Source organism: Phodopus roborovskii, unplaced genomic scaffold (genome assembly GCF_943737965.1).
Source record: "Phodopus roborovskii unplaced genomic scaffold, PHOROB, whole genome shotgun sequence".
NCBI classification, from domain to species: domain Eukaryota; kingdom Metazoa; phylum Chordata; class Mammalia; order Rodentia; family Cricetidae; genus Phodopus; species Phodopus roborovskii.
In genome coordinates, this window is record NW_026126469.1 from 12,185,431 (window position 1) to 12,203,083 (window position 17,653).

The 17,653-nt window shown below is 40.5% G+C and overlaps 1 protein-coding gene across 1 annotated transcript; it reads right to left on the reverse strand.

The window, feature by feature from the left end:
- Nucleotides 1-1,988: 1,988 nt before the first annotated feature.
- Nucleotides 1,989-17,106, reverse strand: Cldn1 (claudin 1). The gene is made up of 4 exons (XM_051191245.1): nucleotides 16,762-17,106; nucleotides 8,619-8,783; nucleotides 5,949-6,033; nucleotides 1,989-4,330 (listed from the first exon to the last, which is right to left on the reverse strand). Exons 1-4 carry the CDS (start codon nucleotides 16,982-16,984, stop codon nucleotides 4,168-4,170), a joined length of 636 nt encoding a protein of 211 aa, XP_051047202.1. The 5' UTR covers nucleotides 16,985-17,106; the 3' UTR covers nucleotides 1,989-4,167.
- Between the last annotated feature and the right edge of the window lie 547 nt (nucleotides 17,107-17,653).

The window sequence follows — 17,653 nt, forward strand, 5'->3', positions numbered from 1 at the left end:
CTATATATAGAATGCTATGATGTTTGTGGAGTTTTGACCTCAACATATCATTCTGATAGGACCCAAGAGCCCCAGAATGCCTTCTTTCAGTTTCTAGCCAGCTAAATAATGAAATTTTTAGAATGGTCAGATTTAAAAGGGGTTGAGATGGATGGGGAAGCAGAAGTATTTCACATGTAAATAGGAAAGGGGGAATACATAATATGATACTAATGCCAGGCCAAACAACATGGGGATTTCCTGCTGGATGTGGGAGTATATAGAGTGTTAAATTAAGGGAGGGAAAGACTTAGTTGTGCAAGCCACAGGTCCCCAGATATGGATGAGGCAGTGGTGGTGAGTGTCTACTTGGGAAGATTTCACCCAGTTTTCCTTGAAGTTCTTCATGTTTTATTTCTTCAAACTTCATTGCCCAGGACCTCACTTTTTGGAACTTAAATTTTGTGCAAGCAAGACATTGCTGCTGTTGCATCTGTTCAATTGAAGGGGATTTCAAACTGCCAGGCAAAGGTTTTAATCCCTTCCCTATCAAAGACTCCCCTTGACTGCCCAGTAGAACTGAAACTTCTACTCACACTCCTGGTCTCATTCAGTTGAAAGTTACCAGGGAGGAAGCCAGGAAGCTGCTCTCAGTCACTGATAGTTTAAGATAACAAGGGAATGATTTCATCACTTGCATTCCTAAGAGGTAGTTTGCATGATAAGTACCACAAAAAAGTAAATAAATAAATAAAAGAGTTTTCCAGACCATGTCTTTTACTCTTCATCCATAGTGGCATGTCCTTCTATGAATGAAAAGAAGGAATTGCATACCATCTCCTGGTATCTATGTCTTCATCTTAGAGAGGCTCCTCATTTGTTAGAGTAACACAAGTGCTTGAAAGATAGGCAAGGGTGAATATTGATGAGGACAAGAGACAGAAGCAGGGTGGGTAGTTTAGGGCAAGCACCGGTTTCATTCTTGTCCTTGGTCTGGAGCTGGAAATGATATCTATCCTGCTTGGGTGGAGGCCAGAGATGTCATAAAGTAGCTTTGTTTTCTAACCTGGGTTCTTGTTATCTCTCTTTTCCTAAATGAGCTCCTCTTTCCGGAGGCTGCATGTGAGGGTGTGACTGAAACTATAGTTCAGACACTAGTTCCTCCTGATGAACAGTTTTGGAAGTGAATTTTGACCCACCCACAGCATAAATATTTTTAGGGTCTTGATTTTTGATTGGGAGAAGTTATAGTAGTCTTGGAAGTCATTAAGGATGGATGTCATGGCTTTGTTGAGGTCCAGCGAAGAAAATTTATTTCTTTTTAGTCAAAAGACTAGAATCTCTGTCTGGTTCTGGGTGGAAACATGCCATTCTCATCTACTCCAAAGATTAGAACATTATATACTATTGTCTCCTCCATTAGGAGTTAATCTAGCTGTGCCTAGTAGTCACCTTGAGAGGAGACCACCCCTCAGGAAAGATGACTCACCTAAAGGCATGCAATGGAGATGGGAGGAATAATTATCCCTTCAGTGAACTCATGGACTTCACCCTCTCAACCCCCCCCCCTCCATGTAGTAGCTTGCAGAGCACTGAAGTGGTATGACCACATTTCTGAGTCATTCTAGGACACTCTAGTATTTGACACTCTTCCTCTGAAGCCCCCATTCTCTTTTGCAATGAGGCTGCTTATCTGCCATGTGGCCACTTGCTGACCCCTGTTGTCCACTGAACCCATCTGCTTCCTTAAAGGCCTGGCTGTCAGTTTCTAGTCTCCCTCTTCCTGGCAACTGTCATAATTTGTAGCTTGTCTGGTTAATTATATTTCTCTCAAACAAAGAAGCAAAATGTCCTTGAGCTACCTTTTAAGTCTGCTTCTAAATTAATTTACTAATGAGACCAAGACCCCAAAGATGGAACCCGACTTTCCCTGGGACCGTAAATTGCGAGCAGTGTCCTTTTTCACGTATCTGCTTCTTACACACAGTAACAGTCTTGAAATACATGACTAGAAAACAAGCCATGAAGCTTTTATTTTTCATTAAAAAAACGACAATTTATTGAAAAAGAGTAATGCTTTATACAAATTCCCATCACAGTTCCCAAATATCAATTGGTCTGTTTCCAGGTTTGATAATAGGGTATAAAAATATCAATACTGTGTTAAGTTCTGACATCAAACTTCTATGGGATTATTTTTGGAATATAGAACTCTATGTAACATAGTTTGGCAAGTGTTATTTGTATGCATTCCTCCATTATATTTGCTTACTCAAAGACTAAAGAAATTAAGATATGATGGGGGATAGGGCTTATGCATGTCATCTTAACAGCTGGAAAGCTGATGCACAAGGACCTTTGGAACTTAGGAGTTCTTGGCCAGCATAGGCCACAGACCAAGACACTGCCTCAAACAACAAAAAGTTTTAAAGACTCCAGATCAGTTTAACTTAGTGAGCTTTAGTAGCTTATTGTTTGAGAGGCTTGTTAAGGAAAGAAAACCAAATAAAAATTTCCTCTTTCCAGTTGTTTGAAATAACCACGAAACCTATTAACATAAATTCCTTAATTTCTCTACAGCAACATGTTTCCCCTCATAAAACCATGTTTCCATGTGTCCCCTCTTGAATCCAGTGACATAGGCATGGCAGGAGTTACTGAACTCATTGTATAGGTGTAGCAATACATTTAGGGCAGCCAAGTAAGTCAGTCATTAAGTGATAGCACCAAGATTCAAATCGAGGTCTCAAAACGTCAATGTCAACACCCTTTTGATTGCATCATCTTACTCTGCTGAAGGTCCTTTCCTACAGATCAGAATAGTAAGAGCATTTGTCAAAATGAAAGCACTGAGCTGAGTAAGCCAGGCACAGCTAAAGGGGAGGAAATAGACTCATGAAAAAAGAAAGATACTGAGCAGCGTGAAGGTGTGTGTGTGTACATTTTTATTCAGTGACTTCAAAACTGTTAATTGAGCAAGGAAAAACACTGCTTAGGCATATTTCATGTTCAAAGAATGAGAGTCATATCAACTAATTAATACTCGCATTACCTCTACCAGCTGGTTAAGTGTAATTATCCCAATTTGACAGATGGGAAAAGAGGTATAAAGACTGTAAATTGCTCACAGCTATAGAGAGAATATTTGTCACTATATTATCACTCTTGCAAGTCTAGCACTTTGTGTAGATAAACAGACCACACCTCTCTGGGAAGAGCTAAACCATACATGATAATTATACATGAGAAAACAAGGTAGCCAAGGAAGGAAAAAAAAAAAAAAAAAAAAAACGTAGTTTGCAGACTATGGAAGAGTGAATAAGTATCTGAAAAATTCAATCAATAAAACTGTTCCAACAACAGAGTTAGCAGTATTGCCACTCAGAAAAACAAATATTTTCAAAGCAAACAAGACGGCTAGGGACCAAAGTGCAAGGACTGTCAGGGAAGGTCAGCAAAAAACACATCACCTATCCGGAAGATTTGCTTTCACAGCTCAGAAATGGAAGCACTAAGTGATTTGTGCTTGTTTTAAACTTCAAGTATGGGCTGTGAAATTCATTATTAGATTCGGGAGTTAGAAACAAACCTCAAAGTAATAGGCTGAAAGAGCAATTGTTGTTAGAGTAAAACAAAACTTAAATATGTTGTTGTGAAGAATACACATGGGAAAAGGGACAAAGTTAGAGTTGATATGGAAGTTTGGTCTTATGGCTAGGACACTAAATGTTGATCAAAGAGATGATATCTGACTGATCATATACGTTAATAGAGAAAAGGAAAAATACATCAGTAGGCTTATTTAGTCACTATGGGATTGTATATATTTTGAGTCATTTTAAGTATGCTGGTACCAATATAAGGAGAGTAAGAGGTTTTTAACTGTCTATGCTTTAATAGAAAATATGTATATATACATATTTATACACACTTAAGGAGCACCCTTCCCTCATTTGAGTGGGATTACTCAGTGGGAAGCAGCAATTTAACAGCAAAGGCTTCTTTCCTGTACTCAGGAAAGATGGTAAGGCACAGCCAAGCCCCTCATAGCCACAGGGATGTATAAAAATATGCTTCCTTTGTTATACTGCAGTTCAGATAACCATAGTCAACAGTTTAAGGCCTCAATGTCAATACTAGTTTCAATGTCCGTTTTGTATTTGCTTCAGTTGATTCTCTTCACCTCTGTCACACGTAGTCTTTCCCACTAGAAGGTGTTGGCTTGGGATAAGGCCGTGGTGTTGGGTAAGAGGTTGTTTTCCGGGGACAGGAGCAAGAAAGTAGGGCACCTCCCAGGAGGCAAAGGGAGGCAGCAGCCCAGCCAGTGAAGAGGGCCTGGCCAAATTCATACCTGAAAGAAAAGACAGCACCGTGCTGCTATGAGGAGCATTGGCAAAAGAAGAAAATCAAATAATTCCCATGATCCCTGGGGAGCTGCAGTTTGTGAGTACATCTGTGAAATAATGTTTACGTTGTAATTATCAATCATTTGCAGCACCACATCAGCAATACAACATGCAATACACCAATTTAATTACACAAACATTTCCAAAGTCCTTTCTAAGCAAAGGAGGTCTAGAAAGGATGTTTAGACACTTGAGAAGTGGGGACTGGGCCACAGTCCTAGTTTATTGCTTGGGAAGTCTACTACCCTCAAATAACAACCACTTCCATAACAAAAGTTATTAGTGACCCGATAACCTAGTTAAAATAAAGTATAAAATTTATATTTTGAAAGAAAAGCATCTGAATATCCCTGGGCTGATTCAGGGTTGAACAATGCCAGGTGGACATATTAACCCACATTCTTGGGATGAGGAACCTGTGGCTGACTATGGACATCACACAGAGAAAAGGGCTGGCTATGGAAGTCACAGTCCCAATGCAAGTTCGACTGCTGCAGCTCAGGACTGGCAGCTATACCTCTCCCCCATGGTTTATTCCCTCAAAGCAGACTGTCTCACTTGCTTCCCTGGAGGGTGTTCAGGGTAATGTGCCATCACTCAATAACAAGTACCCAGAGCCTGGCAATTCATAAAATGCTTTCTTATGTGCTCCTAGTATTATTACTCTGCTGAAAATGTGGCCCACTGAGCTCTGGCTGTTTCTGTTCCTCCTACATCATAAATCTTACAGGATGGGCTAGGCTCCAACAACTGCAGTAGCCTATGTTCTTCTGTCCGTGGGTGACTGTAAAAAGACACACATTTATCTCTGCAAACACTGGGATTTTTCATTCGCTCACCCTAGCACTCACAAACAGTAATTACATCTTAACATCCTAGCTTTGAATGTAGTCATTAAGCTTTATAGATGGGAAGACAGTGAGACAATAAGCCTTGTCCCTGATCAAAGAACAATGTTACCCGAGAGCCAAGACTCAGGTCCTGAACTTGCAAAACTTGAACTATTAAAGAAAGGTGACCCTTGTAAAGTCAATTTTGTAGTAGTAATGGAACACAAAATTTTAGTGTGGCCTCTGAATGTATTAGAAAAATACATCATGGCTTCAAGTGGAAACTATTGGGAATGAAGCACTATTTGTTAACCACTATGGTGGTTGTATTTCTTTCAATAAGTCATGAACCTGTATATTAGTTACAAGTGATCATAGGTATTAGAAATATCATAATACATTTCAAGAAGAACATGTCCAATACACTAACGTATTTGTTCATATGTGGGGAAGAAAGAAGATGTGATATATTGTTGGCTAAAATCCAGCTTAGAACATTTCTCCTTTGAAGTGCATTTTGTCAGCAGTACTGGCTGTTAAAGCAATTACCCAATTCATTTTAACACGAGTCACAGGACATTTAAATTGTTTGACATAAATTTCCATACAATTCTTGAAAGCAAATCTGAGGAACTAAGGCACTGGCAGGAGTCTGCTGAAGACAAAAAGGGTGTTTTTTTTTTTTTTTTTTTTTTTTCAGAGAATGAGACATTTTATGCATGATTAGCATTACCTGGCATTGACAGGGGTCATAGGGTCATAGAATTCTTGAACAATCCTATTTCCATACCATGCTGTGGCCACTAAAATCGCCAGACCTATGAAAATTCAAAGCAAAGCCATTAATCACGATGGGACACTGAGCAAAACACAAAACAAAACAAAACCCAATCCATAGACTATTAAACCTAATTGTATTCTATAAGAATTGAAATCTCATCAAGAGTGCTGACATTTTATTTTATTAGTATGGAAATCAATTTGACTTAGATATGATTCATTCCAACTGTTCTGCGAAGAATTACAAAGAAATTAGATTGAAGTTGGACTGAGATTATGCTATTTACGACATCTTATTTATTTATAGTCCAAGGCCACTGGCACAAATACTGTTCTTCAGGAACAATCCAACTGGTCCATCTTGTTCAAAACCTCTGTCAAAGCTCTGCAGTACTATAGTTTAGTGTGTGAAACTACTTTTGAAAAAATGTTTGTTCACGTTAGCAGAGAACTGCTTACAACAAGTAAGATGAAAATCTTCCTGCATTTTTCTTGACAAGTTTAAAATTGATTTTTAGGCTTGGATCCAGCGGCAAAAACAGAGCTAACTATGATGGGAAGTAAAACCTCTCACAGAATGAGCCAGAGCATCCAGAGTCTTCCTATCCCAGGTTTAAGGCAATGTGTAATATTGGAATCATCTGGTCAGGTGACACACTGGGTTGATTTATATAACTGAGCTCTATTACTAATATTCTGCAATCAATAATGGAAGGAAATTAGTTGGGCAATGCTACTCATTATAGTGTTTATGTGATGTCTAAATTATAAACTTTCAAGTAGAAAATAAGAATAAGTCTGAGAGATTTCTTTTATGATACAGTGACTACAGGGTCCTTAAAAATGCCAGAGAATATCCAGGTGGTGCACTAAGGAGGGACAGGTGGCCCTTTGTGAGTTCAAAGACAGCCTGGAGTATAGAGTTTGTTCTAGGACAATCAGCACAAAGAAACTCTGTCTTGAAAAACAAACAAGAAAGAGAAGGAGAAGGATGAGAAAAAGAAGAAATGCTGTATTAGTGGTTGAAAAGTGTTATTCCACAGTGTATGAGGCAAAATGTACAAACAGCTTAATTTACCTATTGTAGAATACATCTACATTTCAAAATACCATGATCCATGGAATAAATTCACATAAAAAGTCAAATTAAAAACTGATTTTAAGAAGAAGGTAAGTAACTCCTATTTTAGTATTTGATGGTACATAAGGTCACTCTGGTTGTCTGTGCAAACTAATCATGTACATGCTCTTCAACCTGAACTTCTCGGGACATCCTGGATTGCAGTGGGAATCATGGGTATGGGTGTGGTACAATACAATACAGTCTGTTGATGTAAATTTAAAACTTAGGAATAAAAGTGTATTTCTTTCTGGTAAGAGATAATTGGTGTTTGGACTAACTGAGCATCTGGTCACTTTAACTACATCTTCAGCAAAGTCGCACTCTGCCTCTATTACTGGCTAAGTCCACATACTATGCTGGCTCTAAAGTCAATAGTCGTCTTCCAACAGGAGAAATAAAGAGATAGGATCCAATTCTCTTTTTAGTAGTAATATAACCAATGTAATCGATCATTATGTACATACAGAGCATGGGATTTACATAATAGCCTATTGCTCAATCTATGTATTATATGGTGTCTACATATAAAAATAATCAATAGCATAGCTACAATATAATATCTATCATATTTAAAATATTCTTAGAAAGTTCTGAAATGGTGTCCATCATTTAGATTTCTTTGTTCCTTAAACATATAACCTAATGAGTTAGTCAACATTTGAATAAAGCAGAAAATGCTTTTTGTTTTCTGTGCGACACATAAGCTATTTTGTTAACAGTTTTCAGATTCTTTTTTGCAGTTTCCTTCCTTAGTTAGGCTAACTACATACCCCACCTTGTTAATATTCCATCTGCTACCCTCCAGTGGACCTATCTGCTATCTGATTCATCAGTACATGAAGTTTATTGTGGAATTAGCTCCATCCATCTACAATGTTATCTTTATCTTCTTCCACTCTCTCCAATCCTGTCTTTCCCAAACCAGTATCATTCTCATTATTCACATTTTAGCAGGCTTCCTTATGTTAGACACCTAGATACATGGAAACACTTTAACATTTTCTAAGTTCCTTTATAATGTGGAGACTTTGTATGTGTGTGTGTGTGTGGGGGGCGTCTTATGTGGCTGAGACTGGCCTTGAACTCAACATTTCCCTACACTCACCTCTCTCATGCTGGGATCATAGCCATGTGCCACCACTGCCAAATAGCGTATTCTGAATCACATAAAATTGGTCCAGACACTTTTGCTAAGTATCAAATATCTTTCCGAATCTGAAGAGACTGAGCCTAAGAAACAAGTGGGCACACGAGTCATGGTTGTACCTGACAAAAGTGCCCACATGTCAACTTTTCATTTGATTCTTACTGAGAACATGAAAGCCAGCTGAATGTAAGGCCCTGACGGTATCTGTAAAGTGTCTTACAAATGAAATGAGAAGATACTTTAAAAACATCCAAGTACAATGAATATAACATAAAGTAAAGAAACTAAACACTAGAAAACTGAATTTCCAACCACACTTGAGAAAAGTCGGTAAAGGAGGAAGGGTCTCTTACCAGAAGTGATAAATATTCCGCCCCCAATGACAGCCATCCACATCTTTTGCACCTCATCGTCTTCCAAGCACTTCATGCACTTCATGCCAATGGTGGATACAAAGATTGCAATCAGCCCCAGGAGGATGCCAATCACCATCAAGGCACGAGTTGCCTGCAAAGTACCTGAGAGGAAACATTCAGAACATGTAAAAATCCTGCCTGGACAGTAAGGGAAGAACAGTGGGAGACAGGCTGTATTTCAGTGTTCTTTGGGAGGGAGAAAAGTGAGCAAGGAGTCTGAAGGACAAAGAACAGTAGGGACACTTCTGCTGTAGCCACCAGAACTGTTGCTAGAAAGATGAGCAGAGAGTCAGTGGGATGGCTAGGACTTCAGTGATTAAATTCAAAATCAACTGAAAAAATAATAACGAACCAGCTGAATTGGTCTCACTGAATTGAATATGTAATCATCACCACCTGTGTATTTAGATTCTGAACTAACAGTCATCACATTATTCTTAATGGTTACCATTTGTAATTAAATGTCTTAAAATACATGTTTAGTACTAGTCACTACTTTTAGACTATAATCTTTATCCTTCATAAAAAAGTGAATATGGATGATAAATGATATTTTCAGAGATGACCGTGGCTAGATAAGCAACATTTTATCCCCAGTTATGAGAGGTTGAGTAGGGAAGGATATAGCCTGCTAACATTGATGTCAAGGCAATCTTTAAGATGGTAACTTGGAGAATAGCAGTAGATTCATAGAAAATGGCACCACCAGTTTTTAAAACTACAAAATTTTCATGTTATAATGTCAGAGGTTTCTCAGGTGTCTGCCAATTTGTTAAAGTCCCTGTTCCTATCTTTCTTGTGTTGTGCTATTACCAGAGATAGGTTTGAGAGATTGAGCCAGTGTGTCTCCTAAGGAATAAAAGCTGAAAGCCAACATTGTGGTATAACAATATATGGTATGTGTGTGTGTGTGTGGAGGTGCACTGGTTAGGATGTCTTTAAATTACAGATTCATTTATTATTTCAACTAAACATCATTGTATTATATCCTTAACACCAGAAATGGTAGGTTGCAAAAAACTAGGATCTTGGAAAAACTACCTAATATTATTTAGGACCATGTCAGTATTTTATGAAGGATAACACCCCTACTGAGTGACTTAGAAGAACAGTTTGCCCCTTGTTGTCTTCAGAGGTGAACATGATGCTGACAACCCCAAGATACTTAATGTGTACACAGGATTGGTCTTCCCACTTCAAGACTAAGCAGTTAGGTTACTAATCTCAATTCCACAAAAACACCCTTGGAACACCATGTTCTTTTCACTTACTCCCATTTCTATCCTTGTTATCACAACCGATGGCAGAATTACATTAATTCCTTCCTAAATTGCATCAAATGCATTTTCACAGAGTTTCAGTGATATTTGGCAACAATTTTTACTCTTTCATCAAAATGCAAAACACTACACTCTCTACTTCTTCCGTCATATTCATCGGCTCTATCATAAGTGGGCAGAAGAGCAGGAGAGGTGTGCATGGGTTCCATGGTGACAAAGGAACGACAGGATCAAAGCTATGTTCCATACCCATGGCTTTACTAGGAACTAAAGCTGTTCACATGACCACTCAAAAACTTTCCTTGGAATCACACCCCATGCTGTGGTATGAAGAGGAAAGCCCCAAGGACTCTCAGTTAAAACGTTCACTTCCTTCTAATTTATTAGCAGTAGTTGCAAGGGCAGCTGTTTTCTTACTAGGAAAAACAAACAAACAAACGAAAAACATGAAAAACAAATAGATAATTACATTCTTATAAAGTACAGATGTCAGATCTGGTTCCAATGTTCAGCACAGAAGGAAAGCATTTGGGAAGATGCTGCAGTCAATAAAGGGATCCATGTGTCTGGAGGAGAGCCTGCTGGTTTGCCCAGGCTACTCTGTATTTAAATGAAAAGTCCAGACCTGGATCCTGATTAAACTGGGGTAACTGGTTATCCTACATATAAATGACATGGTGGGAAGTGGACTGACATTTATCAAGGTTGGCAGAAGGCACACACACATGTGTATATGTGTGTGTGCATGTATACACACACACACACACACACACACACATCACTTATGCAGACATACCTACATACACATGCACCATATACATTAAAGTTTTGTTGGCCATGGTCAGGAGTTCAGAGTCTATTTCAAATGTAATGAGAAGTCATTGGAGGATCCTAAGGCGGGTGACCTGACTCTTACCCTGAGTGTAGGAACAATATAATTAGAAAACACCAATGTTATGGTAGCCCTTCACAGAGATATATAGCCTCTTCTTTCCCAGACACCTCTTCTTTATTTTGTCACAATTAACTTGTTTTTCAACTCTCTATGGATGACTTCTCTTGGTGTCTTTGATCTCTGTAGAAATTGGGCCTGTTGCACAGCTCCCACCCAGACTACACTCATGAAGTCAAAGCACAGGCCACCAGTTCCACAGGTCTGAGCACTGGGCACAAAACATCTTTCAGGAGGAGCCTCCTGAATATCAGTCTCAAGAATCAAGTTTATGAAACATCTGGTTTTTGTTTTTTTATTATTCAAGAAGCACTTAGGTACAGCCTATGAATGTGTCATCCACCTCTACTTTCACAAAAATTTCACCTTTAAATTATCAAGAAGGCATCTGTGCTTCACACTATTACTTTTTTATTTGCTACTTTGGCAAAGTTAAGGAGAAATGAAACAACCCTACAGTGCTTTCTTTTCTCATAGAACAGTGTCCAACATACAGACATGGAGCCAAAGAACAATATATTTTATAACTACAGAACCATAGAGATGAGGGGCCTTATTTCATTTTAGAACATAATGAAGCAGTACAAAATAAGAACGCTGGTTTGCAAAGCAACATTTTCCATTTACATCTGGAAGCCACAGAGTTATGAATTATCCTCGGCTTTTTGTTAGACTGGTATCAAATGGAGACATCGGGGTAACTACTAACCGAAATGATATGAGCAGAAAGTATAAAAATAATATAAGCTTTCTCACACACCACAGACAATGGTGGAAAATTGTAACAGCACCTATAATGAGGCAAAGACACTATTATTCTAAGGTTGTGACCACTTTGCGTGAAGACACATTCTCAACTGGAGTTTTCAGCTGGGCTGGGTGAATGTTTTCCAGTGACGGCCTTGTGGAAGCCATTTGAGTCAGAGCCTCAAGTCTGAACTGCTGCTGGGTGCTGACACCTGGATGGCTTCCATCTGAAGCTGCTCTCCCTTCTTGACCAGTCATGTGCGTCATTCAAACTATTCTCAGTGAGCTTGGACTAGAAGGATGCCTGTGCTCCTCAAAACTGCTATGTGACATAGAAAGCATGTACTTATGTTAAGCTAAATCTTCAAAAATCATACTTATTTGACAGACACCTCCTTTGAAGGTCTAGGGATGCCAAAGTTTTTGTATGTAAAGCTAAGCTTAAGTTAGGCTCCAAAATGCTAGAAATTCTTGCAGAGGGGAAAACTGGACTTGACACAGTTCCTAAGTTCTCTATTCAATGAACCCTTGTGATGGGTGTTTTTCTTTCTTTCTCTGTCACCAAAATGAGGAAGGCAGAGCATAGAAGTTGCTAGAGAAGTATGAATGCTACAAAATATACTATATACCATATACTGTTACACTATACTTAGTAGCACTTACATTTCTTTCTTGGTCCTTTAAATTTGTAGCTAGCTCTATAACATTTTAACTAAAATTGTGTATGGAAAAAAACAAAACAAAACAAAAACAAACAAACAAACAACAACAAAAAAAAAAAAAAAAAAAAAAACCAAAAACCTGGCTAGCAAATCTTGGAAAAGTTACACTATTGTTTCTGAGCATTAACTGGCAGTAAACAGGCAGGCAGTCTTTTAATTACACTCAGCCAGATTGAAATTCTGCAGCTTAAAGACCCCCTAAGGAGTTCTCACCACTCTCAACCTGAAAGTATAATTAAAAAAATACTTACAAAGATCTCTACTTATAAGACAAGAAATGAGTTAGACACCATCCTTCTACTACAGTTATTTTAACCAAAGTTTGCAAAGACATGCATAGACAGGCAGGGATTTTTTCACCCTTAACCTTAAAGACAATCTCCAAGCAGTAGAATCCCCATAAGTACTTGGCTCTGTGCTATTCCCTATTACCATCCCTATATCATGAGCAAGCCCGATTTTAATGGTATTTCTGCCCTCACATAGTCCTAATATGTCTCTGGGGATAAACTAACTGCCTGCTGTGAGACTAGGGCCAAAATGCCCTTTCTTTCTCATAACTAAATGAGCTTATATGGACTGCCAGAGTACACTGCTGTAGATTCTTTGATTATTATGGCACTCACTTTTACCAATGTTCAAAGTTTCACAAGTGCATTTCTGTTCCACAGGTGCATGAGCTGGTGGGCTAAGTGGGCCATCAGCACATAAATTCAATCTGTGGTCCAAGTGGTTCAAGAGGATGAGGGCTTGGTACCTCTCAGGCAATCCTGAGAAGTTTTGCCATCTCTCTCTCTCTCTCTCTCTCTCTCTCTCTCTCTCTCTCTCTCTCTCTCTCTCTGTCTTTAAAGCATGACAATCATTTTTTTTAAATGTCTTAGTATTAAATGCATGTCCTGTAATTATTGTTTCCATGGCACTACTTTGTTTTTTAGTAAAATGGAATTGCACCGTTTTCCACTGTCCTTTCCTCTTCCGGAGAACCTCTCCCACTCACTCCTCACCTCAAATAACTTTTTCCATGACAATTATCACTCTGATCTAGGAAACCTGTGCTAAACTGCTTGCTTTTTCTCCTTTAGTCACTGCAGTTAGTAACAAAGAAAGTTGACACTGGCTAGAGTCTTCCCTGCATTCCTACAAGTGAAAATAGGGCCAGGCTCAGGTTTGCTGAATAGATGAGTGGACCCTTGATTCATCCCTCTATTCCTCCTACTCTGCCCTGTTTTCTGAATGCTGAATCCACCTTAGTCTAAGTGGCTCTCCCTGGATCGTACAAACTGGGGCAGGAAATAAACATGTTTTCACTTAGAGCCTTGGCTCTGGCTTCATTTTGTTTCACTCTTCACACCCATGGCTTTTTTGGAATGTTCACCTTTTAGCATCATAAAGGAGTCTGGAGAAGCCTGAGTGGCCGCTGTCCTTTCTGCCTGTGCTGCACAGACATCCAAGTCAGTGATTCTGCTCCTCTGATGCAGCCTGACATCACGGTGAGAGTGCTGGGAAGCCTCATGACAACCAATACTCATTAAGCACACCTCCACACATGTGGATTCATGCAGAGCAAGTTCAACAGGCTGGGGTAGCTTATAAACAAATTACAGAAGTTCAGGGCTAGATGAGACTTAAAGAGAGGCTAGCATAACCTCCCATTTGTCTGGTGCTTGGATCTTCACAACAGCATTCCTACAAAAGTGCTTACTTCTCCTCTGCTCTGATACCTCCCAGCATGCAGCCTCCTGGGAAAGCCCTGTCTTCGAACACTGCTGGCTATTAAAGTGGAACAATTAGGCAACTGGCTTCCCACAATGTTAAGAATTCAAACAAAACCAAGAGAGATGGGGGAAGTGGATCAAGAAAAAAAACACTAGAACTGCACCTGGTCCCTTCCTTTGTATGTTTAAATTTCAGCTGCAAGGGTCATCATTCTAAAATAAATATCACAAAAGGAAACAGTCTTGGCTGCTACAGACCATAATTCACAGTGTAACAATTGCTTCTCCAGGAAAATTTTCAGCTACATTTTCTCAAACTGTTTGGCCCAAACTACATACAACATGGCCTCTTTCAGCTGTATACAGTGGTTCTCTATCCAGTGTAATAATACTGCTTCCTGTGCATGTTGTGTAAGGGTCATGTGTTTTCACAACTGATACCAGACACAACAGAAGAAGCAGCCTGGAATGTCTTGTTACAAAACACTGACACTCTTTCTTGATACTTAGATGAGGTGGGCTCTGTTGGCAAAGCTTGGAAGCATAATTTTAGGAAGCCCATAGCCATGCCTCTTACCTCAAAGCATCCCTTAGAGGTACCCTTCACAAGGCATGCTACTCACACACACAGAGAATGAACCTTTTCATCTCCAGGCGTCAGGGAACTACATACACCAAAACCGGCCAGTGAATCACCAACCAAATCTCTTCATCAGGTGGGCGTGAACACCACAGCTCAGGTGCAGAAACAGAGACAAGTTTTCTGGGCCTGGTCCAAAGGCATCTAGTGAGTGAATCACTGCTCAGCTGGGAGAGAAGACATGAGTCAAGGCTCACGCCTCTGGGAATTGCTTTAGGGATAGAGGCCCCTGGACTCCATCTTCAATAAACTATGGTTTTAACCAAAACAGAAGACAGAAGCTGTTTGCTGCTAAAACAAATCAACACACAGGCACTTGCTGAAAATGCTTGTGATGGAAGGATATTTGCTGCTTGTGTCAGTTTTAGGAACTATAATAACTATATTAGCAAGGAATAAACTATAGAAAGACATGTTGTATAGTAGTCTGGGTAGGGATGATTTGAGCATTTGCTGTATGGACTATTACTCTACCCAGCCATTTGAGAACATTCAACCTGATAAAATGAAGAATTTGGATTAGAAGAACAAAACTGGCAAGGAGGCTCTCTGGACTTGCCCATAACACATCTCACCTGCCAGCTCCATAGTACAGTTCTCAAAGTGCTGGCCTGGAACCATTTCCTTAAGTGCATTTCTCTTTCTGCCACTATGTTCCTGATTTCCCAATTGTTAACAGTACAAATGTACCCAGGAAGATAGGTAATACCAAGACACACTTACCAAATGTATAGATTACTTTTGATACAGGAGTCCAGATGTGGGGACAAAACCATATTGGCTAACTAAATTCTTCAGGGACTCAGGGTGTCAAGCTGATTTGTGGCAGTTCTCATAACTGTAAAATGAAGTGCACTGGCTGGGGTAGATGAAGAACCCTGGTAGGATGGGGACAAGGCCAGCACTATTGACTCTAGCTTTCACAGAGGACTGTGGGATAGCTTTGTTTAGGCAAAGGCTAAGGGAGGTCTTCCTGTGAATTAAAGGGTAGGACAGACTCACAGGACACATACAGTGCGATGTGTCCAGGAAGAGAGAACACCCATGAATGGCATTACTTAGGTGGGAATTTAATGGCTCTCTGATAAAGCACTCAACATTTTTTTTTATCTAAATGTGAAGGGGAAGGCATTTTATCATCTGTTTCTCCAGGACCTGAAGAAATACTTAAGTCTATATACTCCTTTTGCACTTCATACACTAGGAGTGATACGCCATTACATGGAGATGGCTTTGTAGAAGGGAAAACACGGAAAAACTCCTCTTTCCTCCCAGCCTTCTTCCCAGCTGGTATCTGCTTCTGTGAGCGACACCCATTAGGCTGCCTCCTTCTGTGCCCTAGATCTTTTCATACTGGCCAGGTTATTCACAACTTTTCTCCTCTGTGGCCCCCCTCTCCACATGCCACTAGCCTTCTCGTCCTAAACTTTTACTGCACAAGTTGCCTCTTCTGTAGACCCTAGGTTGGAAAGTCAGCCTTTTCAGGGAATCTCAAGAGGTTCCAAGGAGGAAAAGCCAAAAGACACAAGATTTAACCTTAGCCATGAGACAAAAGTCAGAAAATCCCTTATTTGGTATTTCTGAATGATTTACTTAACTTTGAAGGTTTGAAAACCTACCCAAAGTGTACTGTTTTCTTGACCAAACCCTATTAGAATGTGCAGAAGAGGCCCAAGAGTTCAAATTCCACTGTGGTTTCACCTTCTCCCATTCTCCTCCCACCCTGATTGGAATTTGAGGCTAAATCACACCCAGAAGAACCAAAGGTGCCAAGCAGTGACTTAAAAGGCAAATCTAGGGCTTTGACCTGAGGCTCGGGTTCTTTCTGTTTTCTCACGACAGAGCACATGCTCAGAATAAGCTTTGACCAACTTAAGAGAGGGTAACTCCGTATAATCACAGGGCAGCTCCAGGATAAATGAAGCTACAGTAGAGAACAGGGGCTCCCTCCTCCCGAGGCCTGGGAGGCGGTGTGGGCTTTGGGGAGAGAGTTGTGAGAGGTGAGGAATGGAGAGTGCACTCACTGTTCAGATTCAGCAAGGAGTCGAAGACTTTGCATTGTATCTGCCCTGTGCTTTGCGAAACGCAGGACATCCACAGTCCCTCGTAGATGGCCTGGGCGGTCACGATGTTGTCCCCAGCATAGGAGTAAATCTTCCACTGGGGAAGGGCAGTGCTGACGATGGAGCCTATCCATCCCAGCGAGGCCAAGATGAAGCCCAACAGCTGTAGCCCCGCATTGGCCATGGCTCTGTCCAAGGCTCGCGCGGGCTCAGTGGCAGGTGCAGAAGGCTGAGTTTGCAAGGTGCGCAGCTGGGCTCCCGAAGGTGGCGAGGTCTCGGCGAACAAGTTATTGCTAGGACCCCTGCTCCCTGTGTGGCTGCGGGCAAGGCTCCTGGCTTCTGGTCCGGGTCAGCCGCGGAGTCTGGAAGCGAGAAGGGGCAGAGTTCTCTGAGATGCAGAACCGCCCGGCGCGGCGATTTAAAGCAGCTCCGCCCCTCCCGGCATGCAGCTCCCTCTGGCGGTTTCATGGCCCTGTCCCCAGGAGGAGCGCTGGGCCTTAGCAGGCCACCTCACCACGGAGGGGGATGTCCTGTGGGCGACCTGGGGACAGCCTGGAGAGAATCAGGCATGCTTTCCTACTCCCTCATTTCCCTCTTAGCTCTTAATAGGCATTTTCTTCATTTCACTCCATAGTTAACACAAAATTTAGAGTGTCTGCGTAAGAGCTTTTTAAAAAATGCATAAAAATGAAACAATGGAGGGACCCAGAATCCGATTTTCACTTTAAAAATCTTCCCAGTTTTCTATTCAAGAATACATCTAACTTCATTCTCCCCTACTCCCATCTCCCTCGGGCACCTTCTTGTTTGATTAGGTCTCTCTCTCTCTCTCTCTCTCTCTCTCTCTCTCTCT